The following is a 21,704-nucleotide window of genomic DNA, read 5'->3' on the forward strand; positions in this document are numbered from 1 at the left end:
CAATAGGAAGCTCCTAGTCCACTTCAGAGGGGACCTATTGTGCTTTACTCATGAGGAGGGTAATTTTTCTGGCACACTCAGACCCCCACCCCACCCCACCCTTGGTTCTGAGAAAATACTATCCCCTTCTTGTAGTTTCCCCCCCCAAAAAATAAGTCATGGAATATATTATCAGATTAGAACTGGGGAATCAAATTTACAATGGGAGATTTCTCATATATGTGTGTGCGTGTGCCTATTCTGATTTTTTTAATGCTTTGAAAGTACTGTTTAGGGATGAATAATGTATTTCTTAGGCTATTATTTTAAAAATGCATAAATGATAGTATTTCTTTAAAAAAAACATCAGACATAAATGTCTGATCTTCAGTTTGAATGTTTTAGAGCTTTAAAGTATATCATTAATGGTTTTGGGGTAAAGAAAAGCACTGCTGCATTCCAGATATGGTCAATTTTGTTGGGTTGTAAAATATAAAGATGGGTTCTTAGACTTAGTAGCTCAGGCTGCAACCCTGTACAATACTCACTTACCTGGGAGTAAGTTCCACTGAACTCGCTGGTGTTTCCTTCTGAGTAGGCACATCTAGGCTTTGTATTGTTGCTCTTGGCATGCAAGATACGTGAACTGCATATCTAGCTATGTGAATTGTAAGATGAATCCAGGCAAGTATTTACCAGGTCACAATGTACTCCCTGTGGACATAATCACTTGAAAACCTTTACCTCCCCTGTCTGTCTAACCTGATTGGAAATCTGAGGAAGCAGAAAAAGAAGTCGAATCTCACCTCACCCGTGCTCCAGTCATCATGTAACAGGTGATCTATTGCCTCTTTAAGAGGTTGCCAAAGTACAGGATGAGTCCAAATTCTTGTACACACATTGTACGTTCTTGTACTATATTAAAAGGCTGAAATGTGACCTTTGCATATCAGTTTGTCATAAGTGGAGGGAAATCTTGTACACATTATTTCACTGAAGTGCCAAAAAAGCAGCCAGTATATTTGATAGAGACAGTTATTTGGGGAAATAAGGTTACATTATTACAGCTCGAAACCCAACCTTGCCTTTTTTTGGTTGCTTAATTTACTGTAAGAATGAGATTGCCGTGAGCTTAGTGCCATTGTACCAACAGATCTAATACAGGTTGCTAAAAATGGTATACTCGCAATTCAAGATCATTTTTTAAAAAGCATGCAGTTAGGCCTTTTGCCTTCAGCTATGTAATAGCTAGTATGCAATAGATATTGCTTAGCAATCTTATAGCAATGGTTCATTCAGTTCGAAAGCATTAAGTGCTTTGAATATGCAAAATCTGCATACAACTGGTACTACAATACAGCATGGCATATATATCCTATGAATTTGCTGGTTTGAAGTTTTTATTTTATAAGGAAAATAAGTTCCAGGGCATCGTTAAGACCAAGAAATACTACGTGGGTGGTTTCAGTAAACTGTGAACCACTCCACTTTGGGAATCTTTTAACCTAGCTTCCCTCAGTTTATACTATGAATAAAATAACTGACTGGAATGTTCATTTGAATTACAAAGGTATCTTTTCTTCTTCTCTTTCTCTGAAACAAGATGACCTCTGCTCTGCAGCAAGGCCTTCTACCCGCCATCCGTCCCCGCCCCCATGCTTGCCTTTCTTACCCCATCTAGATTTCAAATGATTAGATTGGCTGTTTTTCTGGGACTCACAGAAAGCAAAACAATGATGAAACGCTGAAGGGCAGAAAAATACATTTCAGTGTGTAGCCACAGTAGGATGAAAGTAAGCATGAACAAGTTTTTTTAGGACTTGGTTTAAATCATCTTTGGGCTTGTTTTCGGGCTTTTTTTGGGGTTGTTGTTGGTCCCATTCTAAGCCAGGCTCAAAAGCCAGGAAAGTGGTGTGCAATACTGTGTCGCTAGTAGGCACTAAATCCATAGAACTGAAGGCAGTATTTATGTGGTTCCTGGATGGTGAACAGCCTAGCATTGCCACTATGTTGACAGATTCACCCAAAAGGAGCAGGTGTTATAGTTCAAGGTGCAAGGGCCAGCGCTGAACGTTTGCTTCCTGCCTGTTCTTCCGTGACATTGCTGTGCTATAAAAGAGACCATGGGGTTAAAGCAGAGGAAGGGTTCGTGAAGACTGACTTCTGTGACTTCCTGAGAGCTCTTAGACTAGCCCAGGAAGGCTTGTGTTGGCCCAGCCCTGCAACCAGGAATTTGTATGCTAAGGAGTTCTATGCCAGTTGAACATCACAGAGTGCTGCTTTAGCTGCAGCAACAAAATATTCACTCGAAATGCTGCAGCCAAAAGTAGACCCTGAAAATTATGTTGCCCTAGTGCAGTGATGGCAAACCTTCTAGAGACCGAGTGCCCAAACTGCAACCCAAAACCCACTTATTTATCACAAAGTGCCAACATAGCAATTTAACCTGTATATCTCATTTTTTTCTGCTGCTTCCCAGGTAAAAATCACTTTCTTTGTGTGTGCTGGATAATCCCTCCCCTTACCTAGCCAATCCCCTGGTAATGCTTCCTCAGGTGGGATTGGCCGATAGGCTGAGGTAGGCGGAGACCCCAGGTATCCAGCCAGGGGAGGATGCCAGTTCGAACTACCAGGGGCCGCTCTGGGATCTAGGGGGCTGTGCTCGACCGCACAAAAGTCCCACCCCCCCACCCTGTTTGATGTGGGGAGCGGTCATTTCTGTGTGTTTCACGTTTCTTCTTTAGGACTGCTGTTGTAATAAATAATCCTTCATAAAAGTTATTGCATTAAATTCTTCATATAAATATATATATAATTTTATGATATAACTCAGTGCTTTTTTTTCTAAAAAATTTTTTAGGGGTATTCTCATTTTGACTCAAGAAAATCACCACTGGGGAAAATGAAATACAGTTCAAATCGGGAAAAATAAATACAGTGAATTTCTTCTCCCATTAAATTCCCAAAATGTTTAGGGGTATGCGTCCCCCTGTGCTCCCACAGAAAAAAAGCACTGGTATTACTCCAAAGCAAAGTGGTGGTATGAGCCATCAAACCTCAGAAATACATTTTTCCAGAAGGTTCCACAATTTTGGCCAGTAGTGTACACAGGAGGGCTGCACTAAGAGCCACCCTCTCCCAATTTTTAATATGAGATAATAATGATTGCCTGTGCACATATAAATAAATCTAAATAAATAAACCCAGATGCACGGGGTAAAAATATTATTATTATTATTATTATTATTATTATTATATTTTGCCGTTTATTCGGCTGCCGTTTGATCGCAGCCTCCACGGAATAGAGTAGGAAAAACAGACTGGCGGGAGGCCCTGGTGCATCAAAAGTCAATGCCTGCTGAGCCCCTCGCTCGCCTGCCAGGCCCTGGTGCCTCAGGCTTTGGACGGCACACGAGAGCCCTCCTCTCCTTCTCCTCCTCCCCCACCCCCTGCTGGGGCGATGGCACGCGTGCTCACAGAGAAGACTCTCACAGAGAAGACTCACGCGTGCCATAGGTTCACCACCACTGCCCTAGTGTCACACTTCCGAACAGCTTATGTAAGAAAAATAGCTGAAGTCATCTGATCTGTGAACAAGAATTATATCCTGCATGCAGAGACCTTGAGCACGCAGCATTTAATATTTAACCTGCCTGAGTGGTACTGAAGGATTCCCTACCTGGTAATACTCTGCTCATTCATTTGTATTCCCCTTTTTTTCTCTAGTAATATACACCTAGGTAGAAATGAACCTTATTTAGGTTTATTTTGCTAATGTTTTAGTTACAATATTTATAGTGTTTTCATATGCAAGAACAAGGCAGGGTACAAAAAACTAGAGGTATATAAAATAAAATGACAGTTCGCAATAACACAGCAGCCTCCTCCCTGCACTTATGAGAAGCACTTGGAGGAAGAGAGAAATGTGCCCTTGCTCCTTCACCGCAGGAGAGCACACCATATGAAGCAGAGTTATGAATATCAGTGGCATATATGTATATGTATATGCCTGGCATCAACAATATTCAGTGGTGTTTTAACTGTGGTTTAAAATTCTGTGATTTGATTTCTCACCCCTTATAATATCCTCCATTTTCAATCAGAACAACCTTCCCAAGAGCCAAACCCCTGTAAGGATGAGAAGGAACAGCTTTACACCACTAGCCAGTCCGGACACACTAAAACGTCCTCGCAATTACAGTGTTGGGAGCCGGCCTCTCAATCCGGCAGGCTCTCTTCTGTTCCGGGAGGCTCGAGACGGGGCTGATCAACAAAAGCTGCAAGACAGTGTTCAGGTGGTAATATCTCTATCCTAATCTTCTATTCCCATTTCAAGCACGGCAAAAATTCTGCAATATTATGTCACCTGTCACTCCTTACTTCAGAAATTGACCTTTTCAAGCCAATTGAAAGCTGGTGACGCTTTACGTAAGATTATTGGACAGAACCTACCATCAAAAGTCAGGATTCAAAGAACCTACTGTGCATGATTAAGATGCTTCTGTGCGTGCATTGCAGGGGGCGGTTGGGGGGGGGAATAATTTCCCTTCCAGCTGCAGCCTTTTGCACCACATTTGTTAACCTTTAGGGTGTGACTTTCACAAAGGTGGAGTAGCTCGGGAGGCATTGATGCAAAGAACTCTGTGTGGCCTTTTAGATTTTGGCCAAAGGGTTCGTGTCAGGCCACTCCAAATGGCTATGTACTTTGAAGTATTCTGGTTTGAAAATTATAGGTGGACACTTGAAAGTAATAATGATTTCTGTTGCTGCAAAACTTTCCTTTTTATGAGGAAAATATGTTTCTAGTGCTAAGCAAAAGCCACTTGAATAAGGCTATTATCTAAAGTGAGCATTTTAAGACTGATTTGTCAGATCCATAGTAGTTTATACCTGAGTGCATGGACTCTACACAATATAGCCAACATATACATAATTTCTTAGTCATATTTGCTATACAGTGGTACCTTGGTTGGCCAATGGCTTGGCTCCTGAAAAAATAGGCTCCTGAACACCGCAAACCTGGAAGTAAGTGTTCCAGTTTGCGAACGTTTTTGGAAGCCAAACGTCTGACACGGCTTCTGATTGAGTGCAGGATGCTCCTGCAGCCAATGGAAGCAACGCCTTAGTTTTCAAACTGTTCCGGGAGTCGAAAGGACTCCCAGAACGGATTAAGTTCAACAACCAAGGTACCACTGTACTATATATGCAGTAATTTGCTGTAGTTTTCTGTGACCCAGGCTGCCGTGTATATCCCTTAGATTGGATAAATAGAGTTTTCAGCAGCATTTCCAATATCACTGCAATTTTGCTTGCTGATTTGCATTTTGCTTTTTTTGCTTTTTCATCAGCTGCTTATTTCTCAGGCTACAACATAGTGCTCTGTTGCTTAATAAAACAAAGACCCAGTTTCCAGGGTGTATGTCAGACAGTAGTCTCTGCCAGCGCAAGTTCCTGGAGTGAGGCTGTAGATGAAACAGGATTTCAGACTATTTGCAATCTGTTTATTTGATATGGTAGTCCAGGATCTTTTAAAAAAAATCACCCAGGTTTGTCACTGTAATATACGAGAAGCAGATTGATGGAAGAACAGGAAAAACTGGTGCTGAAATCTTGTTCTTTGCATAGCCTTTCGGCAATGGCTTCAGTATAAAAAAACAGTAATTGATAGCAGGCCTCACCTCCAACTAATAAGTAGTTCATGCTAAAACTGAAATGTGTTTCTTGGGTATGGTGATTTAAAAAAATGCAGATGACAATTTGCTTTTGTAGCTTCTGCTCACGTGCTTTGGCTTGGGGGGGGGGGGAGCTATATGTAATTATGATAGGCCGGTAGCCATTTAACAGTCACTGGCTTGCATTTTGCAATAATTTTCGATGGAAGGCTACATTGGTCGTCTTGTTTGTGAAGACTGCTTTCTATGTGCTTTTCTGCTTTCTTGCTTTTTATATCTTCATTGAACTGCAGCTTGAGCTTTCCTATACTGTTTTTTTTCCTTTGCAGCTTCAAGTGGGAAGGGCTTGCCTGTGAGTATCATTGTGAACAGCTTGCATGTGTAATTGTATGTTTTTGATAAATACACATTTACCAAGAGATGATTAGAAGTCTGTTTCAAAAGAATGTACATGGAGAGAAAGTACCAAATAATTCTCCTACAAATTAGAGCCCCTTTAAGTTGGGTGGAATATTTTACAGCTCATAGATCAATATCAATTTATAGAAAAGTGACTTTTCTTTCAAAATGAGCAAGATGGATGAAGCACAACAAAGAATCAAGTATAAAACCTATCTTTAAGCAAGCTTGCTGAAGCTGTACAAGCATTATCTTATTAGGACCACTACAATTTTTTCATGCTCCAAAGATGTGCTAAGCTTTAAGCCAAAAATGAAAAGCATGACTGTAGGTGTTTGCAAATGAGTTTAAAATATGAATATAAAAGTTTGCCATGTACTGAGTCAGACCACAGGTTTAGCTAGCTTAGTATTGTCTGCTATGGTGTGCACTGATCTCAGGCTGTGAACCATCCAAGTCCTGCTACTTATGATCCTATTTCAACTAGAGATGCCAGACACTGAACACAGAATAAAATATTATGAATACAAAGCATGAGCTCTGCCATTGAACTATGGTCCTTACAGACTCCATGCCGTTGCACTCGTGGGGAAGCCATGATTGTTTGCAGTTACCTATTGAGTCCATGGGGTCACGAGGTCCATGGGGTCACGAAGAGTCGGACACGACTAAACGACTAAACAACAACAACAACATTGAGTCTACAGTTATGACAAAGCATTTTGACAAAGACATCTTCTAATCCCTTGATACGCAATCTCCTCTTGAGGCTCAGTTTACAGGAATTTTGTAAATCATATATTTGCTTCCCAATAGCCCTGTAAAATGACACTTTTGCATCTCACAAAAAGTTGGAGATTACTGTTGAGAGAATTAGGCTGAGAGCTGCTGGTCGCATTCCAGTACCAGGAATAGTGGGAAGAAGTTCAGAATTGTGGAAGCAAGCTACCACGTTGCAGAAATTGCCAAGTGTGACTTGGTATCTGTAGATTCCTAGAACCTGTGCACTATTTTGAAGAGAGAGTATCTGTTAAGTAATATGACACACACACTCTCTGGCCATATGAACTGATATAATCCTACCAGGAGTGAGTACAGGAATGAATACAGGAACATCAGACCATTGGTCCATCAAGCTGATGGACCAGTTGTCCACACTGACTGACAGCAGCTGTCCAGGTTTCAGATGGGAGACTCTCCAAGCCCTACCTGAAGATGCAAGGGATTGGACCAGGGACCTTCATGCAGCTGCTCCACCACCTAGTTACAGCCCTTCACACAGGAGTAAATATAATGAGGAGGTGTAGGTTATGACCATGAATTAATGAGAGAGTGAGAGATAACAGAAGAGTGAATAAATATAAGTGGAAGAAATAAGAAAGGAAATTAAGAACACAGGAGAAGTTGAGAGATAGGAAGGAAGTCACAGAAGCTCCTATACCCCTGTATCTGATTTATACCCATGTATAAGCTCTGTCAAACTCAATGAGACTTATTTGTGAGCAGACATGCATAGGACTGTGTTGTAAATGTGAGTCATAAGCCATAGAATGTTGCATGAAAGAATTCATCTCTTCACAGTTTGTGAACATTGTGTGACATCACATTGTTGCAGCCAATTGCTGTTGGACATACTTAACAAATCATCCAGCAATTGTGAATTGGTCATTGCATTTTTGCTCTCACACACACTTTGAGGTGTAATGGTCCTATACCACTTTGGTCCTATACCACTTTTTTCTTGGTAAGGAAGGTGAGCAGATCAGACCTGATTCTGCTCCTGCAGTGCTTGTGTGCTGCAGTCCTCCTGAAATGTCATGCCCTAACAGTGCCAGCTACATGTGTCTAGCACACCTAGACATTGTCAGTTGTCCCTGAGAAGCAGAATACAGTGGTACCTCAGTTTAAGTACACAATTGGTTCTGGAAGTCTGTACTTAACCTGAAGCGTACTTAACCTGAAGCGAACTTTCCCATTGAAAGTAATAGAAAGTGGATTAATCCGTTCCAGACAGGTCCGCGAAGTACTCAACCTGAAGCATACTTAACCTGAGGTATGACTGTAATTGGTTCTGGAAGTCTGTACTTAACCTGAAGCGTACTTAACCTGAAGCGAACTTTCCCATTGAAAGTAATGGAAAATGGATTAATCTGTTCCAGACGGGTCCGCGGAGTACTTAAACTGAAAGTACTCAAACCGAAGCATACTTAAACCGAGGTATGACTGTACAAAGAGTTGGAAAATACTATCCTGTCTCTTTCTCACATTATAATGTGAGAGGATATTGTCAATGGCATGTTATTTCCCTCTCTACAGGGAGAAATCAGACGCAATCATCTGTGAGCCCCTGGTCTCGCTACCACCAAGTGAGATTGTCCCATGAAGGAGGCATTTGCTGCAAACCTGCACAGAATGGCCAGTCTCTTAAATTTTCTTCCCCTTCCATTGCTCTGCAACTATGCTGGTCTGCATTCCCCTGTGCAGCATTACTAAATGTAACTGTGGCAAGTCTCTCTTTGATATCTTAGCTTTTTCCATTTTGTGTGTGGACCTCACCTGTATTAATATTTGTAAATCTGTGGCTATTTTTGTAACATTCCCCAATAGCTGTGATTGTCCTGTACAATTGTGTGTGTGGAAGAGAGAGAGAGAGAGAGAGAGGTTGTGTATTTCTGTGTGTGGTATTTTTGCTTTGTGGAGTTAGATTTCTGCCCTGCATGTAATGGTGATTGTGACAGCTGCCTTGCAACACATGTGGGAGTCGCTTTTCCTTGCCATTTATGAAATGCATTTTTTCCTAGAAACCACAATCCATTTGTAGCCCCTTGCTGCTTTATGGGGGTGATTTAATAATAGAGATAAAAAAAATTTGTTAAATACTTGCTGCATATTAGGAAATAGATGCAGGGATATGTGATTCAGGGTCTGGAATGCACTTTCGATACTTGGCACTGTTCCCGTACTTTGCCTTAATGGGAACACTCCCAAAGAAGTCTGAAGATTATTTGCCTGCACAATGTGCTTTATTGTTTGCTGGAAATGTTTCAGTTTTGTCCCTGGCTGTCCTGGGAACCTTTTCATAGGGTTCCCTTACCCCAGTGCTTGCATTTTCCCATAACTGCAATCTTGTTGGTGTATGTTTTGTAAAATAATAATAGTAATAATAATCTTGATAAAGGCTACATTTGTGAACTTTCAATTATCCACCCCCTGATAAACTTGATTCACTTTGCTGGGGGGAAAGGGAAGGCAACAGGGTGGGTCTCCTTGGTTCAAGGTTTGTGAAATGCAGCCAGGTTTTGATGAATGACTGAATATTTTAAATTGGAAATTTGTTCCATTATTTTTAAAAGGCTTGATTAGTAAAGGAATAAGAGGGTGGGGCAGTGTTGAGGAAAAATGAGAGCATGAGACTTCTGCCCAGACCAGCCACATAAAGTAAGGATGGGCTAGCTGTAATCCATCAGAATGTTACTGGATTTCAGCTCCTATAACCCCTGGTCCTGCTGGCTCTGAGACTGATGGGAGTTGGAGTAAAAAAAACCACAGGTTTTGTTTGCCTCCAGACTGTCAGTATTTTGCAGGAGGGCTTCAAGCTCATACTAAAGTTAGGTTTGCACAATTAAAGTGGATTAAAGTTGCCCTGATGCAACAAATCCACTTCTTAAAAAAAAAACCCAACCCCAAAGACTTTTCTGTGGTTATAATAATGACAGTGGATGTATCCTGGTTTCTGCTTCCTGATACACATTCAAGATGCATAGATGTGCTTTCATCCACTGTACCTGCCTTTTACAGTTTTAAGCACTTGGAAAAAGACAGAACCACTAAAATAGTGATGAAACTCTCCTAGAAAGAAAGAATTAGTGGGCTGCATACTTGAATGATGGTCACTTTCAGAGTAAGCCCTCAGAATAAATTATATTGTCCAAATACACAAGCCTATAATTACATAGTAGACATCTAAAACATACAATTCCTGTTATGGTAGATCTAAACAAAGCCATTTAGAGCCTTGGGACAGCCCACACTAATCTTAGCCTAAGAGGCAAAGGTAGGATTGCCATATTTCAAAAAGTGACACAAAATTGTTGAAATCTCATAACAAAAAAAGTTAAAACTTACTTAGAAAACTAAACTTCCAATATGCATACAGATTTTCCAAGACATTTCTGCATTTTCTGTCTGGACACAGTTTCAAACAGCCAAATCACGGCTGTGTCAGGGAAATTCAGGACATATGGCAACTGCAGGCATAGGTGAGGAGATTTATATATTACATTTTGATGTATACTGTTAACTTTTAAACCACCACCCTTTAAGGAATTCCTCAGTAAAAGTACTAGACTGTATCTTGATGGCTTTTGCAGGGAGATCGCCACGAATTGCCACCTTACAGTTTACCCAGTCACAGATGCTTCATATGGAACCTATTACCATACTTATTATTAGTTGTATTTATTAAATTTGTTAGTTGCTTTATCTTGCCCAGGGCAACACAAAGCAACTTAGAAACAAACAGACAATAAACTCCACATAGATACATTAATACAAAGAGTGGTGGGAATACATTAAAAACATTTCTAAAAGGCCACAGATGGTAAAAGGCCAATAGCCTGGTTAGAGAGAAACGTTTTTGCTTCTCACCAAAAGATAAATAATGATGGCACCAGGCAAGCCTCCCTGGGGAGAGCATTCCACAAATGGGGAGCCACTGCAGAAAAGGCTCGTTCTCATGTTGCTACCCTCTGGGCCAAAGAAAGACCTAAGATGATAAGTGCAGGGTTCGGGTCAGTTCATATGGGGAAAGGCGGTCCTTGAGGTATTGCTGTCCTGAGTCATTTAAGGCTTTATAAGTCCAAACCAGCACTTTGAATTGGGTAGCTGGATGTAATGCTGTCGTCACAGTTTTGCATGCTTAATTCCAAATTAATTAAGCCCTGTATAACATATCTTGGTTTTGCTTTTGGAGGCAAAAACGCATTAGCCTGCTCATTTTAGGCTAATGAACACATAAAGGAAGTAAAAGAGTGTGGGGAGCATATTCTTTGTGAATCTGAGCCAAGACATCCACACTTGCACCATTTTTTACTCCTAGTGCTGTACATTCAATTGCTGTTGTCTGTAGCTGAGTGGGCTTAAATTATTCTTTTTACTGGTAGCTCATCATACAAAGCCAGTTTTCATGTAGAAGTTACAAATGGAAAGGTAACTAGTTGCTAGTACTGAAACACCATGTTCAGAATGGACTGGCAGGGGTGTTATGAATGGCATTCTATCGTCATTTAAGACAAAGCTGTAGCAAAACCAATATAAGCATGCATTGTGGTTTTTCTGGTTTTTCCTGAGCAGTTATCTCAACACTAATGCAAGCTGACCAGGCATAGAAGCAGTTTGTGCACAGACACACAAAAGATACTCAGACTACTGTTTCAGCTAACTCCCAACTTTGAGAGATGACCTCAAAAATGATAATGTAGTTTAGCATCTTATCTAGGACTTTATTCTGTATTGCCCTTACAGAGCAACCCCAACCCAGGGTCACCCAGGCCTGGGGGCATTCGGAGTGTCAGAGCTACTACTGCATTCAAAGCCACTGCACTCAAAGCTCCTACCAGTCAGGACAGGGGAGAGATCAACTTTTTTAAAAAGGAGCACCACCAGCACAAGCCTGCACCTTTGGCAGGCACAGTGAGGTCTTATGTGGTGGCAGAGCCTCCCTGCCATCACCAGAGCCTGATGGAGGGACACCTCTGGCATCCTAATCACCTCTAGTTCTATGGATCAGGGCTTAGAATTGCTCCCTTAATCTAGTAGTTCATATGCTAGACTTCAGCAGTTTTAGTCTGCAACATAGGACCCAAGATTAATTCTTTTTAAAATCCTATGTGATAGTGACATGGTTCACACAACATGGTAACTTGAACTTCGTTGTGGTAAGACCACATAAATGTGCAGGCTCCCGGAGAGACAAAAACTGCTCTTCCCCAGTTTTTTTGAATACTGTACAGCTCATAGCTAAAGCACATGGTTATTGGGGTGAGAGCTTAACCACTTGAAAATCAAGGCTCTAGAAGACAGTAGAGACAATTTTATGACTAGGTTGGTTAAGTTGGGTTCTCCATCAGTCTGCACACCCAAGCCAAAACACATTAGACTTCAATTAGTTCATTTCAGCAAATTCATTTCCTAGCATGTTTGGACATCTCTTTCCCCCCTGTAGTCTCTCTCTCTCTCTCTCTTTTTAATATATATCTTTATTGCTCTTTCTTTCAAAAATTTACAAAAAACAAGAAAAAAGGAATACTGTATATAAAATTCAATAGCAATTAAAAAAATCTATACATCAAATATACTATATTAAACATCAAAAAAGAAAAATATCTAAAGAAAGAATAATTACAAACAATAGAAAAAACCCCTACCAACCCTCCACCCCCTCCACCCTGTGATGACTTCCAGCCTTTTCTCTGTTTCAGTTTCTGTAACCAAATTCCTTTGTATACCTATTTGCATGTTTCATTTTATTTTTATTTACTTTCATCATACCTTCATCTGTCTGCTAAGATATCAGCTTTCTCCACAAAATTTGCTAAATATTATTGGAACTTTTTCCAATCTTTATCAATTTTCTGTTCTGATATCCCCTTAATTCCCCCTGTTTTCCTCGTCCAATTTTGATATCTTATCATTTTGATTTGCCAATCTTCTATTCTAGGTATTAAATCACTTTCCCAATTTTTAATGATAAGAAGTCTGGCGGCTGCAGTTGCATACATTACTACACATCTATCTTTTTCCTTAATTCCATCACTTAGCATTCCTAACAGAAATATAAATTGTACACCAAATTATGACCTGAAAGAAAATATAATTAAAATGCAATACAGATGGTATCTGACCCCGGCGAAATTGGCAACAATATATAACTGTAGTCTCTTTCTCAGAGATCTCTGGTGGTTCTTTAAACATTTATTGGAAGTATGGATTTAGGAGTAAGTTTGATTTCTTTTTATTTTTGATTTATTCTTTATTTGATAATTTGTAGTCAGCAATTTCAGAGGTGAATCACCGCCCTGTGTTTCTTAGGACAAATGAATGTGTTTCATTTTAGAGGGCAATGTGCCTTGTTTTCCTTGGCTCTCTAATGGTGAACATGAAATAATAATAAATGTTTATTTATATGTACACTGTAAGCAATTTGACTTTTACCAAAGCTGCAATAATGCACAAGCTTAAATAATGATCTCCTTTATGTGTAAATATGAATGTTTTGCATATGGTTAAAAGTAACTTTATAAAGATGGCATCAGAGCACTGTGGAGGTCTCTCTCAGCACACACACACACACACGTAATTCATTTTGCCCATCTGTTTCTTTTATAAACCTCAAAATTTTCCAAGTGCCAGAACAAGGATGTTATCACATACAAGATGACTTTTTGCTGCAACAACTTTGTTATACATTCAGTGGAAGTTTTTAAAATTGTATAATTGAAGGCTAATGCATATAGAACTGATTTGCTGTGCAGTTTATGGTTTTGATACATGTATGCTAGCTTCCATAGGCAGGAGTAACTGGATAATCAGGGATGCATTGCCTATGCTGGCTCAAATGCAGAAGGGCTCCATTATTACTGTATTTCCCCATCATTCCAGATTATTATTCACTAAGTGGGGACATACAGATGAGACCACTATTACACTCCATGGGAATCCAAATACTGGTACTAATGCTGTTAATTGTGGCTTAAATTAAGACCAAGGCCTAGAACCATTATTAAGTTGCACTGCCCAGGAAACAACTCAAATTTAGAGATGCACCATGGCATTATGGGGTGGTGCATTTGTAACTATAGCCATATTTATGTTCATGTTGTGTCGTGTGAATGAAAGCACTCAGGTAGATAATATTTTTCATCCTATATAATTATAAATTAAAATACTGCAATGTTTCATTTCTCTACATAATAGTTTCATTTAGGCAAAAATTTGCTGCCCAATTACCTATGAGAGATTTATTAGATCTTACATCTCAATCATGTCTGCTCTATATGCATATCTTCTTGGTTTATTTCATTTAATTTGCTGGTGTGTATCTGTGCAATTATGCTATGTGAATGTATACTTCTAAAAAGCATCAAACTGCCAGTTGTTAACTTTCTGTGCAGAAATAAGTAGAAGTCATAAAACCATCAGGGTGGTCCCCCCTCCCCCACATAAAGGTTAGCAGTTTTAGACTGGAAGCCTGAGTATCAGAATTGTAATGAGACATCTTAAATAATTGTATTAGCATTGTGAACTTTCTTGTGGACCATGTAAATAAAATTTCACCCACTGCAAACCACCATGCTGCAATGCTTTTCTTTTTCATTACTTTGTGCTGGCACTCTTTTCAAAAATCAGTAACAGTTTGTAAAGCTGGAGGCAAAAATGCACTTTCTCAATTGTGTGGAGCTCAGGCAGATGTAAAGGGTAAGTGGCTGCTTTGCACATCACGGCTGGAATCCAAACACTCACATCCATGTGCAGGTGGAAAGCACTTGTATGGGGAAGGACCAGCCATCTGTGCCCCTTGGTGATAGTGGTGGGGCTCCAAGAGGAGCTTCTTGGAGAGCATTGTAAGGGGGAACTTGAAATCACCGTGATTTTTTGGAAGGTTGACCTCTGAACACTCTACATATTATACATACCTGTATAAATGTGGCAGATATGTTTGCAGATGTTGTACAGTCATCAGAGAGCTATGATTGGCCACAGCCACTTTCAGTTTTCAGACTGAAACTTAGCATCTCCTAACCCTGGACAGGTCTTTGATCCTTTAAAAGAGGTGTATGAAAGGCAATTCAGTCAAAAGATAGTTTGTCCAAAAAAAATATATTCTGATGTGGACCATACCCTAAAGCAGCCTTCCCCTAGCTTAGTGTCTTCCCACTAGTCCCAGCACAGGGTTGGAGAAGGCTGCCCTAGAAATAAAATTGCTTTTTGGTGTCAAGGCCTGAAATACAAAATAAGGTTTAAGGAACTATTGAATCAAGCATTGTTTATTCCTGTGTTCATTTCATCAATGTCCATTTTTAAAAATGTGCCAGTGACAGGTCGCTTAAGCTCAACTTTGTGAGTAGTTGCAAGTATTTATAAAAAATAATCATATATGACCAACTATGAATGCATGAAATACGTATTATAAAAAAGAAATTTGCAGATGAAGTTATTGGACACCTCCACGAAAGTTGTCTTTGAGCAAGTTTTACTCAAAAGTAAATCCATCTGATTTGAGTGGGGATCTCTCATAAATGTGGTATGGACTGCAGCTTTAATTGGCTTGAATGCACTTCAAAATGCAAAATTAACAAATGTGATGAGAGCAATGCAAAATTATTTTTTGAGCATGTGTGGAATTCACTGCAGTCAGACTTGTTATACTCATTTGAATTCCATATGAATCCTGATTAAAATTATTATATGTAAAGATAATAACACAGGATATAGCTGTGACAAGTGGACTTCCCTGATTATGTAATAGTCAAAGAGAAGAAAACTGTAGAATTCATTTGCAATATTTCTGCAGATCAGTGTGTTTCAAGCCAGATTGATGATTGCAAATGGGTTTGTGTGCCTTTTTAAATAATAGATCTGTTGTTGTTTTTTAAAAAATCATAATTTGGAAAACCACAAGTTAAAGTTTTTTTAATGTACAATACCAGTTAGCCATTTGGGGGAGGAAATAAAGGCATGTGTTAGAAGTTAAAGATGGTCAAGGGCTGAATTAGGCTAGGGTAGCATAACAAACATGCCTACAGATGCTGAGAGAAGGGGTGGTGCTATGAACTTGGCAGCTAGATGAGTATATTGAATGAGGTTTTGAAGGTGGAGATGCCATGAAGACTTAATCATTCTAGAAGTGGGGCACAATTTTGTACGGTTTGTGAAACATTAATTCCAGTGATCTTATGTGGTCCAACATAATGCATTTAACTGAATGATCTTACAGTTAATTAAAAAGTGAACAACAATATTGAGAATGGCAATGTGGAATTCCTTTAGGATATAAATGTTCATAGTTTTGACTTTTGCATTTGGTTTCTCCTTTCCAGAGAATGGCTGGCAAAGCACTGTAGAAGCATTCCACTTGTGTGATGGAAACTCGTCACGGAGGCCTCAGAAAATAAGCCACCTGGGACTGCAACCCCTTGCACTTGATCAACATCCTGAGTGTTAAATGTAGCTGTTATCTCAGGAGACTAAAGCATGGTGGACTAGCTAGTTTTCTGGACCAATGACAAGTTCTTTTAATATCTCTAAAAATGGTAGTGCTGAAAATCTGCTTTGTGAAAAATACCACGCTACTCAACATCTAAATCAGGCATAGGCAAACTCTGCCCTCCAGATGTTTTGGGACTACAATTCTCATCATCCCTAGCTAACAGGACCAGTGGTCAGGGGTGATGGGGATTGTAGTGCTAAAACATCTGGAGGGCCGAGTTTGCCTATGCCTGATCTAAATACTAGAGCAGGTGCAGGGAACCTTTGGCTTTCCAGATGTTGCTAAACTCCCATCATCCCTGATCATTGGCCATGCTTACCAGGGGCTAAGGGGAGTTGTAGTTCAGGAATGTCTGGAAAGCCAGATATTCACCACACCATAGAGCAAACTCATTTTGAACCTCTCAAGCTCTGGTGATGTACTTGGATCTTCTAGAAATCATGTATCTTCAAGACGTATTTGCCATTCAAATTTAAATCACTTTCAAATCTATTTAAATTACCCATTTCCTGACAAGGTAGCTCTGGGGAATGTAGTTCAGGATGGCCACTATGAGCACAGGATGTTGGACTAGATGGGCCTTTGGCCTGATCCAGGAAGCTGTTCTTATGTGTTATGTTTCTTGTCTGCTATCATCACAACCACAACCCGTGTTTTGTCTGCCCAATCTAAATTGCATTGTTAAGACTTAGGAAGATTCTTCCTTGTAGAAGAGATCCTGAGAGGAGTCTTCTGCCTACATATGAGGCATGAAGACATGATGATTTTTCTTAAATATGTGACATTGAAGCACTGACAGTACTGCCACAAAGTCCAAGCAAAATCTAGTTGTTTTTCTCATTTGGTTCTGTGGGAACTCCGAAATGTTTCTGGAGCTTTTTTTTTTCATAGACATTCAATCATGGGGAGATATGATATCTTAGCTTTTCAGTGCCTATTCCAAAAATAGACACAGCTTAATGAAATTGCTAGCATTAAGGTTTCCAAAAGCAAAGGCAAGATTTATTTGGCTATGCAAGATCCATTTTCATGGCTTGGATTAATAGAAATAACGAGAGATAACAGAGTCTAGAATGACACTTTCTTGCTAACCATCCTGAAACATCTGTCTTTCACTGTTGGTAGACATATTACTAAAGATGGGCCATTGGCTTGAGAAAGTCAGGCAATTCTTATTAAATACTAATAATTTATTTTAATGTATAACCATTTGAATATATGCTATGGGTACACTAATTTCACAGTGTTTCAGGTTTACCTATGGGAAATCTTAGTTATATCCAATGGCATCCATCAATGCTGATGAAATGCTCTTTGATCCAATGGAGGTTTCCATCGAGAGAATGGGGAGGAATGTGATTTTTTTTCCCAATTCTCCTCCTCTCCTGCAGTCCCAATGCTATTCCAATGAGTCACCCAACCATTCTGGAGCAGATTTTGAGGGTCAGATCAAAGAAAATATTTAATGCAACTCACTGTTACTCCCACAGGAGGCAGTGATGCCCACCAACTTGGATGGCTTTAAAAGAGGATTGGGCAGATTCATGGGGAGGACTACTCAATGACTACTAGGCACAATGGCATTTTCCATCTGCACTGTCAGATGCAGTATGTCTCTAAATGTCAGCTGTTGGAAATGGTGAGTGAGCAGATTGCTGTTCTGCTTGTGTTCTGCCTGCCTTCAGGCATCTGCTTGGCCACTGTGAGAACAGGACACTGGAATTGATGGGCTAGGACAGTGTTTCCCAAACTTGGGTCTCCAGCTGTTGTTGGACTACAACTCCCATCACCCCGACCACTGCTCCTGCTAGCTAGGGATGATGGGAGTTGTAGTCCAAAACCAGCTGGAGACCCAAGCTTGGGAAACACTGGGCTAGGAGATGGGTTCTTAAGACAAGCCATGGCATAGCTACAGAATGGCCAGGGAGGAGCAAATTCAGTGGCCACCATCTCTCTCAGAGCCCACACCTTCATACCCAGACATAGTTTGGCATAGCGTAATTTGCAGGGCAGGGCATTGTAGGTTCAGAAGTTCATTCAGGCATTATTGTATGTCTTTTTTCTGAATCCTGAACAGAATGGAGATAAATCTATATGCAGTGAGTTTGAGCTTTCCAAACTGTGTCGCGACACATTAGTGTGCCAGTGTGTTGCGCTTCTCTCGGTGCTGGAAAGGCCTTAGTTTAACCTCTTGTTTGCCACTAAATTACTGTGTCACAAAATGATGCATGTCTAAAAGGTGTGTCATCAACATGAAAAGTTTGGAAAGCTCTGTGTTACATAATGGATTGATATCAACTTTTTTATTTCTGCTGATTGAGCCCACTAAAAAGGGTTTATAGTGTAATCATTCCTATTATTAATATTATTTATTTATTTATTTATTTATGCTCTGCCTTTTTTCCTGATGGGTCTCAAGGTGGCTTACACATAAAAATAAGAATTGTTTTCCTATTCTTATCCTTGTTTACTCAGAAGTACCCTATTCAATAGGAGTTATTCCCAGGTACTGTAGGTATGCGTAGGATTGCAGATGTTTATAAATAAAATATTTAGGGGACAGTCCCACAAAATTAAGCAATTTCCATAGAATATATTTAAGCATACCATAACCACATTCCAATGTGATACTACCAAAGTACACAATGTTGTACACAAAGTAAATATGTTGCCATAGAAATAATATAGTACCTACTGCCTCCACGCACAATATACTGCTGTATCTTTTGCACAGTTTTATGAGGGAATGTTTTGATAATGACTCCCTGCTTGCATCAAGAGGTAAATAATATGTTTTAAATACAATAGGAGTTCTTTCCAGGTACTGTAGGTATGCGTAGGATTGCAGACTTACTCTTGATGTTTATAAATAAAATATTTAGGGGACAGTCCCACAAAATTAAGCAATTTCCATAGAATATATTTAAGCATACCATAACCACATTCCAATGTGATACTACCAAAGTACACAATCCTGCTTACAATTAGGATAAATATGTTGCCATAGAAATAATATAGTACCTACTGCCTCTACGCACAATATACTGCTGTATCTTTTGCACAGTTTTATGAGGGAATGTTTTGATAATGACTCCCTGCTTGCATCAAGAGGTAAATAATATGTTTTAAATACCAGGACATATGAATGTGACTGCTTATTAATGAGCAGTTTGATCTTCATTGACTAAAATCACTGCTGTAATATAATAATATTATCAATGCTGGGGGTTGTTTCTGCCACAAACAGCCTGTGCTGACCAAGATGCTTTCTGGTCAGGGATGTCTGAAGTTTCCTTTTGTATATCTAAAACTAGTGTTGTGAGTAATGTGTTGTTGCCTTAGATTCAGAATGCAAAATATGTGTTTTAAAAGCACAGCCATTAGTAGGTAATCAATCAACTGCAAGCCTATGCTGATTGTGGTTCATTACAATGGTACCCATGCTCAGTGCCTGAATAATAAAACAAATCATTATGACATCTGATCATTCAGTAGATACATACTGCAGACCCTCCAAGTGTCCCTATTTTCCAGGGACAGTTCCAGATTTACAGAGGCCATCCCGGTGTCTGAATTGATCTTGGAATGTCCCGCTTTTCCTTAGGATGTCCCTATTTTCATCGGAGAAATGTTGGAGGGTATGGAGTTATGTGACACACACACACCCAGCCAAGCAGATAAGTAACTATACAAGCTTTAGAAGACATCTGAAGGCAGCCCTGTATAGGGAGGTTTGTTGATGTTTTATTGTGTTTTTATATACAGTGGTACCTCGGTTTGCGACTGGCTCGGGGAGCGACCACTTCGGTTTCCTACCACTGCGGACCCGGAAGTGTTTACATCTGGGTTCCGCGGCACTCGGATGCACAGAAGCGATCTGCGCAGCATGCACAGAAGCGTGCCGCGGGGAGCAACAAACTTGGGGAGCGACCGGCTCCCCAGAACCAATTGTGGTAGCAAACCGAGGTACCACTGTATGTTGGAAGTCACCCCGCATGGCTGGGGCAACCCGGTCAGATGAGCAGAGTATAAACTATAAAATCATAATTAACATGGGATAGGGTGTCCCTATTTTCATCAGAAAAATATTGGAGGGTATGATACTGTCACCCCATTGCATGACTTACCAAAGCTGTTGTAGTCTTTGTGCCCTTAACCGTACAACTAGGCACTAGTCTAGTACATGTACTCTGAAAAACATCCCATTTTATCTTGGTTAAACAGTAGCTTCTAAGATAGGTTGGATAATGAGCATGGCTCAATCAGAGAACTTGGCACCACCCCAGGCTTCTTGATTCACTTTTCTGGATAGAGAAGGTTCTTTTCTGTCAGAAGAGACCAGTTGACTGAGCACATGGAAAGCTTAACTTCCAGTGCAGGAATAGATCCTTCCTTTCAGGGAGGAGCCCAGTTATCATCTAGTACAGTCTCTGGTTATTAGCCCCTCCGGCCAGCTTTAAAGTGGGTCCACTGCTACTACTACTACTACCACCACTACCACTACCACTACTACTACTAATAATAATAATAATAATAAATTTATTATTTATACCCTGCCTATCTGGCTGGGTTTCCCCGGCCACTCTGGGCTAGGGGCGTAGGAAGATAGGGGCAGTGGGGGCGGTGCGCCCCGAGTGACGCGATCCCAGGGGTGCCATCACCGCTGCCTGCCCTGCCCCCAAAACGCATGCCACATCATTGTGCACCCCGCACCCAGAATGCGCGCCACGTCGCTGTGGGCAGCACACCTGCTCTCCACCCCTGGTGGCGGAGCATGAAGCTCCGCCGCTGCTCTGGGCATCTCCCAACAGAATATTTAAAAAACGTTAAAACATCAAACATTTATAACTTCCCTAAGCAGGGCTGCCTTCAGATGTCTTCTAAATGTCAGATAGTTGTTTATTTCCTTGACATCTGATGGGAGGGCGTTCCACAGGGCAGGCGCCACTACCGAGAAGGCCCTCTGCCTGGTTCCCTGTAACCTCACTTTTTGCAGTGAGGGAAGCGCCAGAAGGCCCTTGGCACTGGACCTCAGTGTCTGGGCTGAACAATGGGGGTGGAGACGCTCCTTCAGATATACTGGGCCGAGGCCATTTAGGACTTTAAAGATCAGCACCAACACTTTGAATTGTGCTTGGAAACGAACTGGGAGCCAATGTCAGAGCAGTGTGCCCTGACACAGAGCAGGAGTTTTGTTTCACAGCAGCCTGTAGCAGATGTAACAATATAGCTTTATATGTGAGAATTCAGTATGTGAGAATTCAAGTGAAAGGGCTTACTGCCTTCAGCTTGGACTGTTTTAATGCCACTGAGTAGGCAATGCAATCCAAATTCAGGTTTGTAACTGAACTGTTCAGTTTCATCTTCAGACAGATCACCATTGGCTA

General features: G+C 40.5%; 1 protein-coding gene across 4 annotated transcripts in view; it reads left to right on the plus strand.

Moving 5' to 3' along the window:
- Positions 1–18,688, plus strand: part of PFKFB2 (6-phosphofructo-2-kinase/fructose-2,6-biphosphatase 2) — a 37,860-nt gene extending 19,172 nt beyond the window's left edge. For 2 of the 4 annotated variants that reach the window (XM_035122391.2, XM_035122392.2), the window contains exons 15-17: positions 4,083–4,274; positions 5,981–6,003; positions 8,367–16,215. In XM_035122391.2, coding sequence (XP_034978282.1) covers positions 4,083–4,274; positions 5,981–6,003; positions 8,367–8,433 — 282 coding nt within the window. In that variant the 3' untranslated portion in view covers positions 8,434–16,215. Of the gene's footprint in view, positions 1–4,082; positions 4,275–5,980; positions 6,004–8,366 lie in introns of all 4 variants that reach the window. The other 2 variants (XM_060277137.1, XM_060277136.1) reach the window with 2 other exon arrangements.
- The last annotated feature ends 3,016 nt before the right edge of the window (positions 18,689–21,704 follow it).

This window comes from Zootoca vivipara, chromosome 7 (genome assembly GCF_963506605.1).
Source record: "Zootoca vivipara chromosome 7, rZooViv1.1, whole genome shotgun sequence".
In the NCBI taxonomy this organism is placed as follows: Eukaryota; Metazoa; Chordata; class Lepidosauria; order Squamata; family Lacertidae; genus Zootoca; species Zootoca vivipara.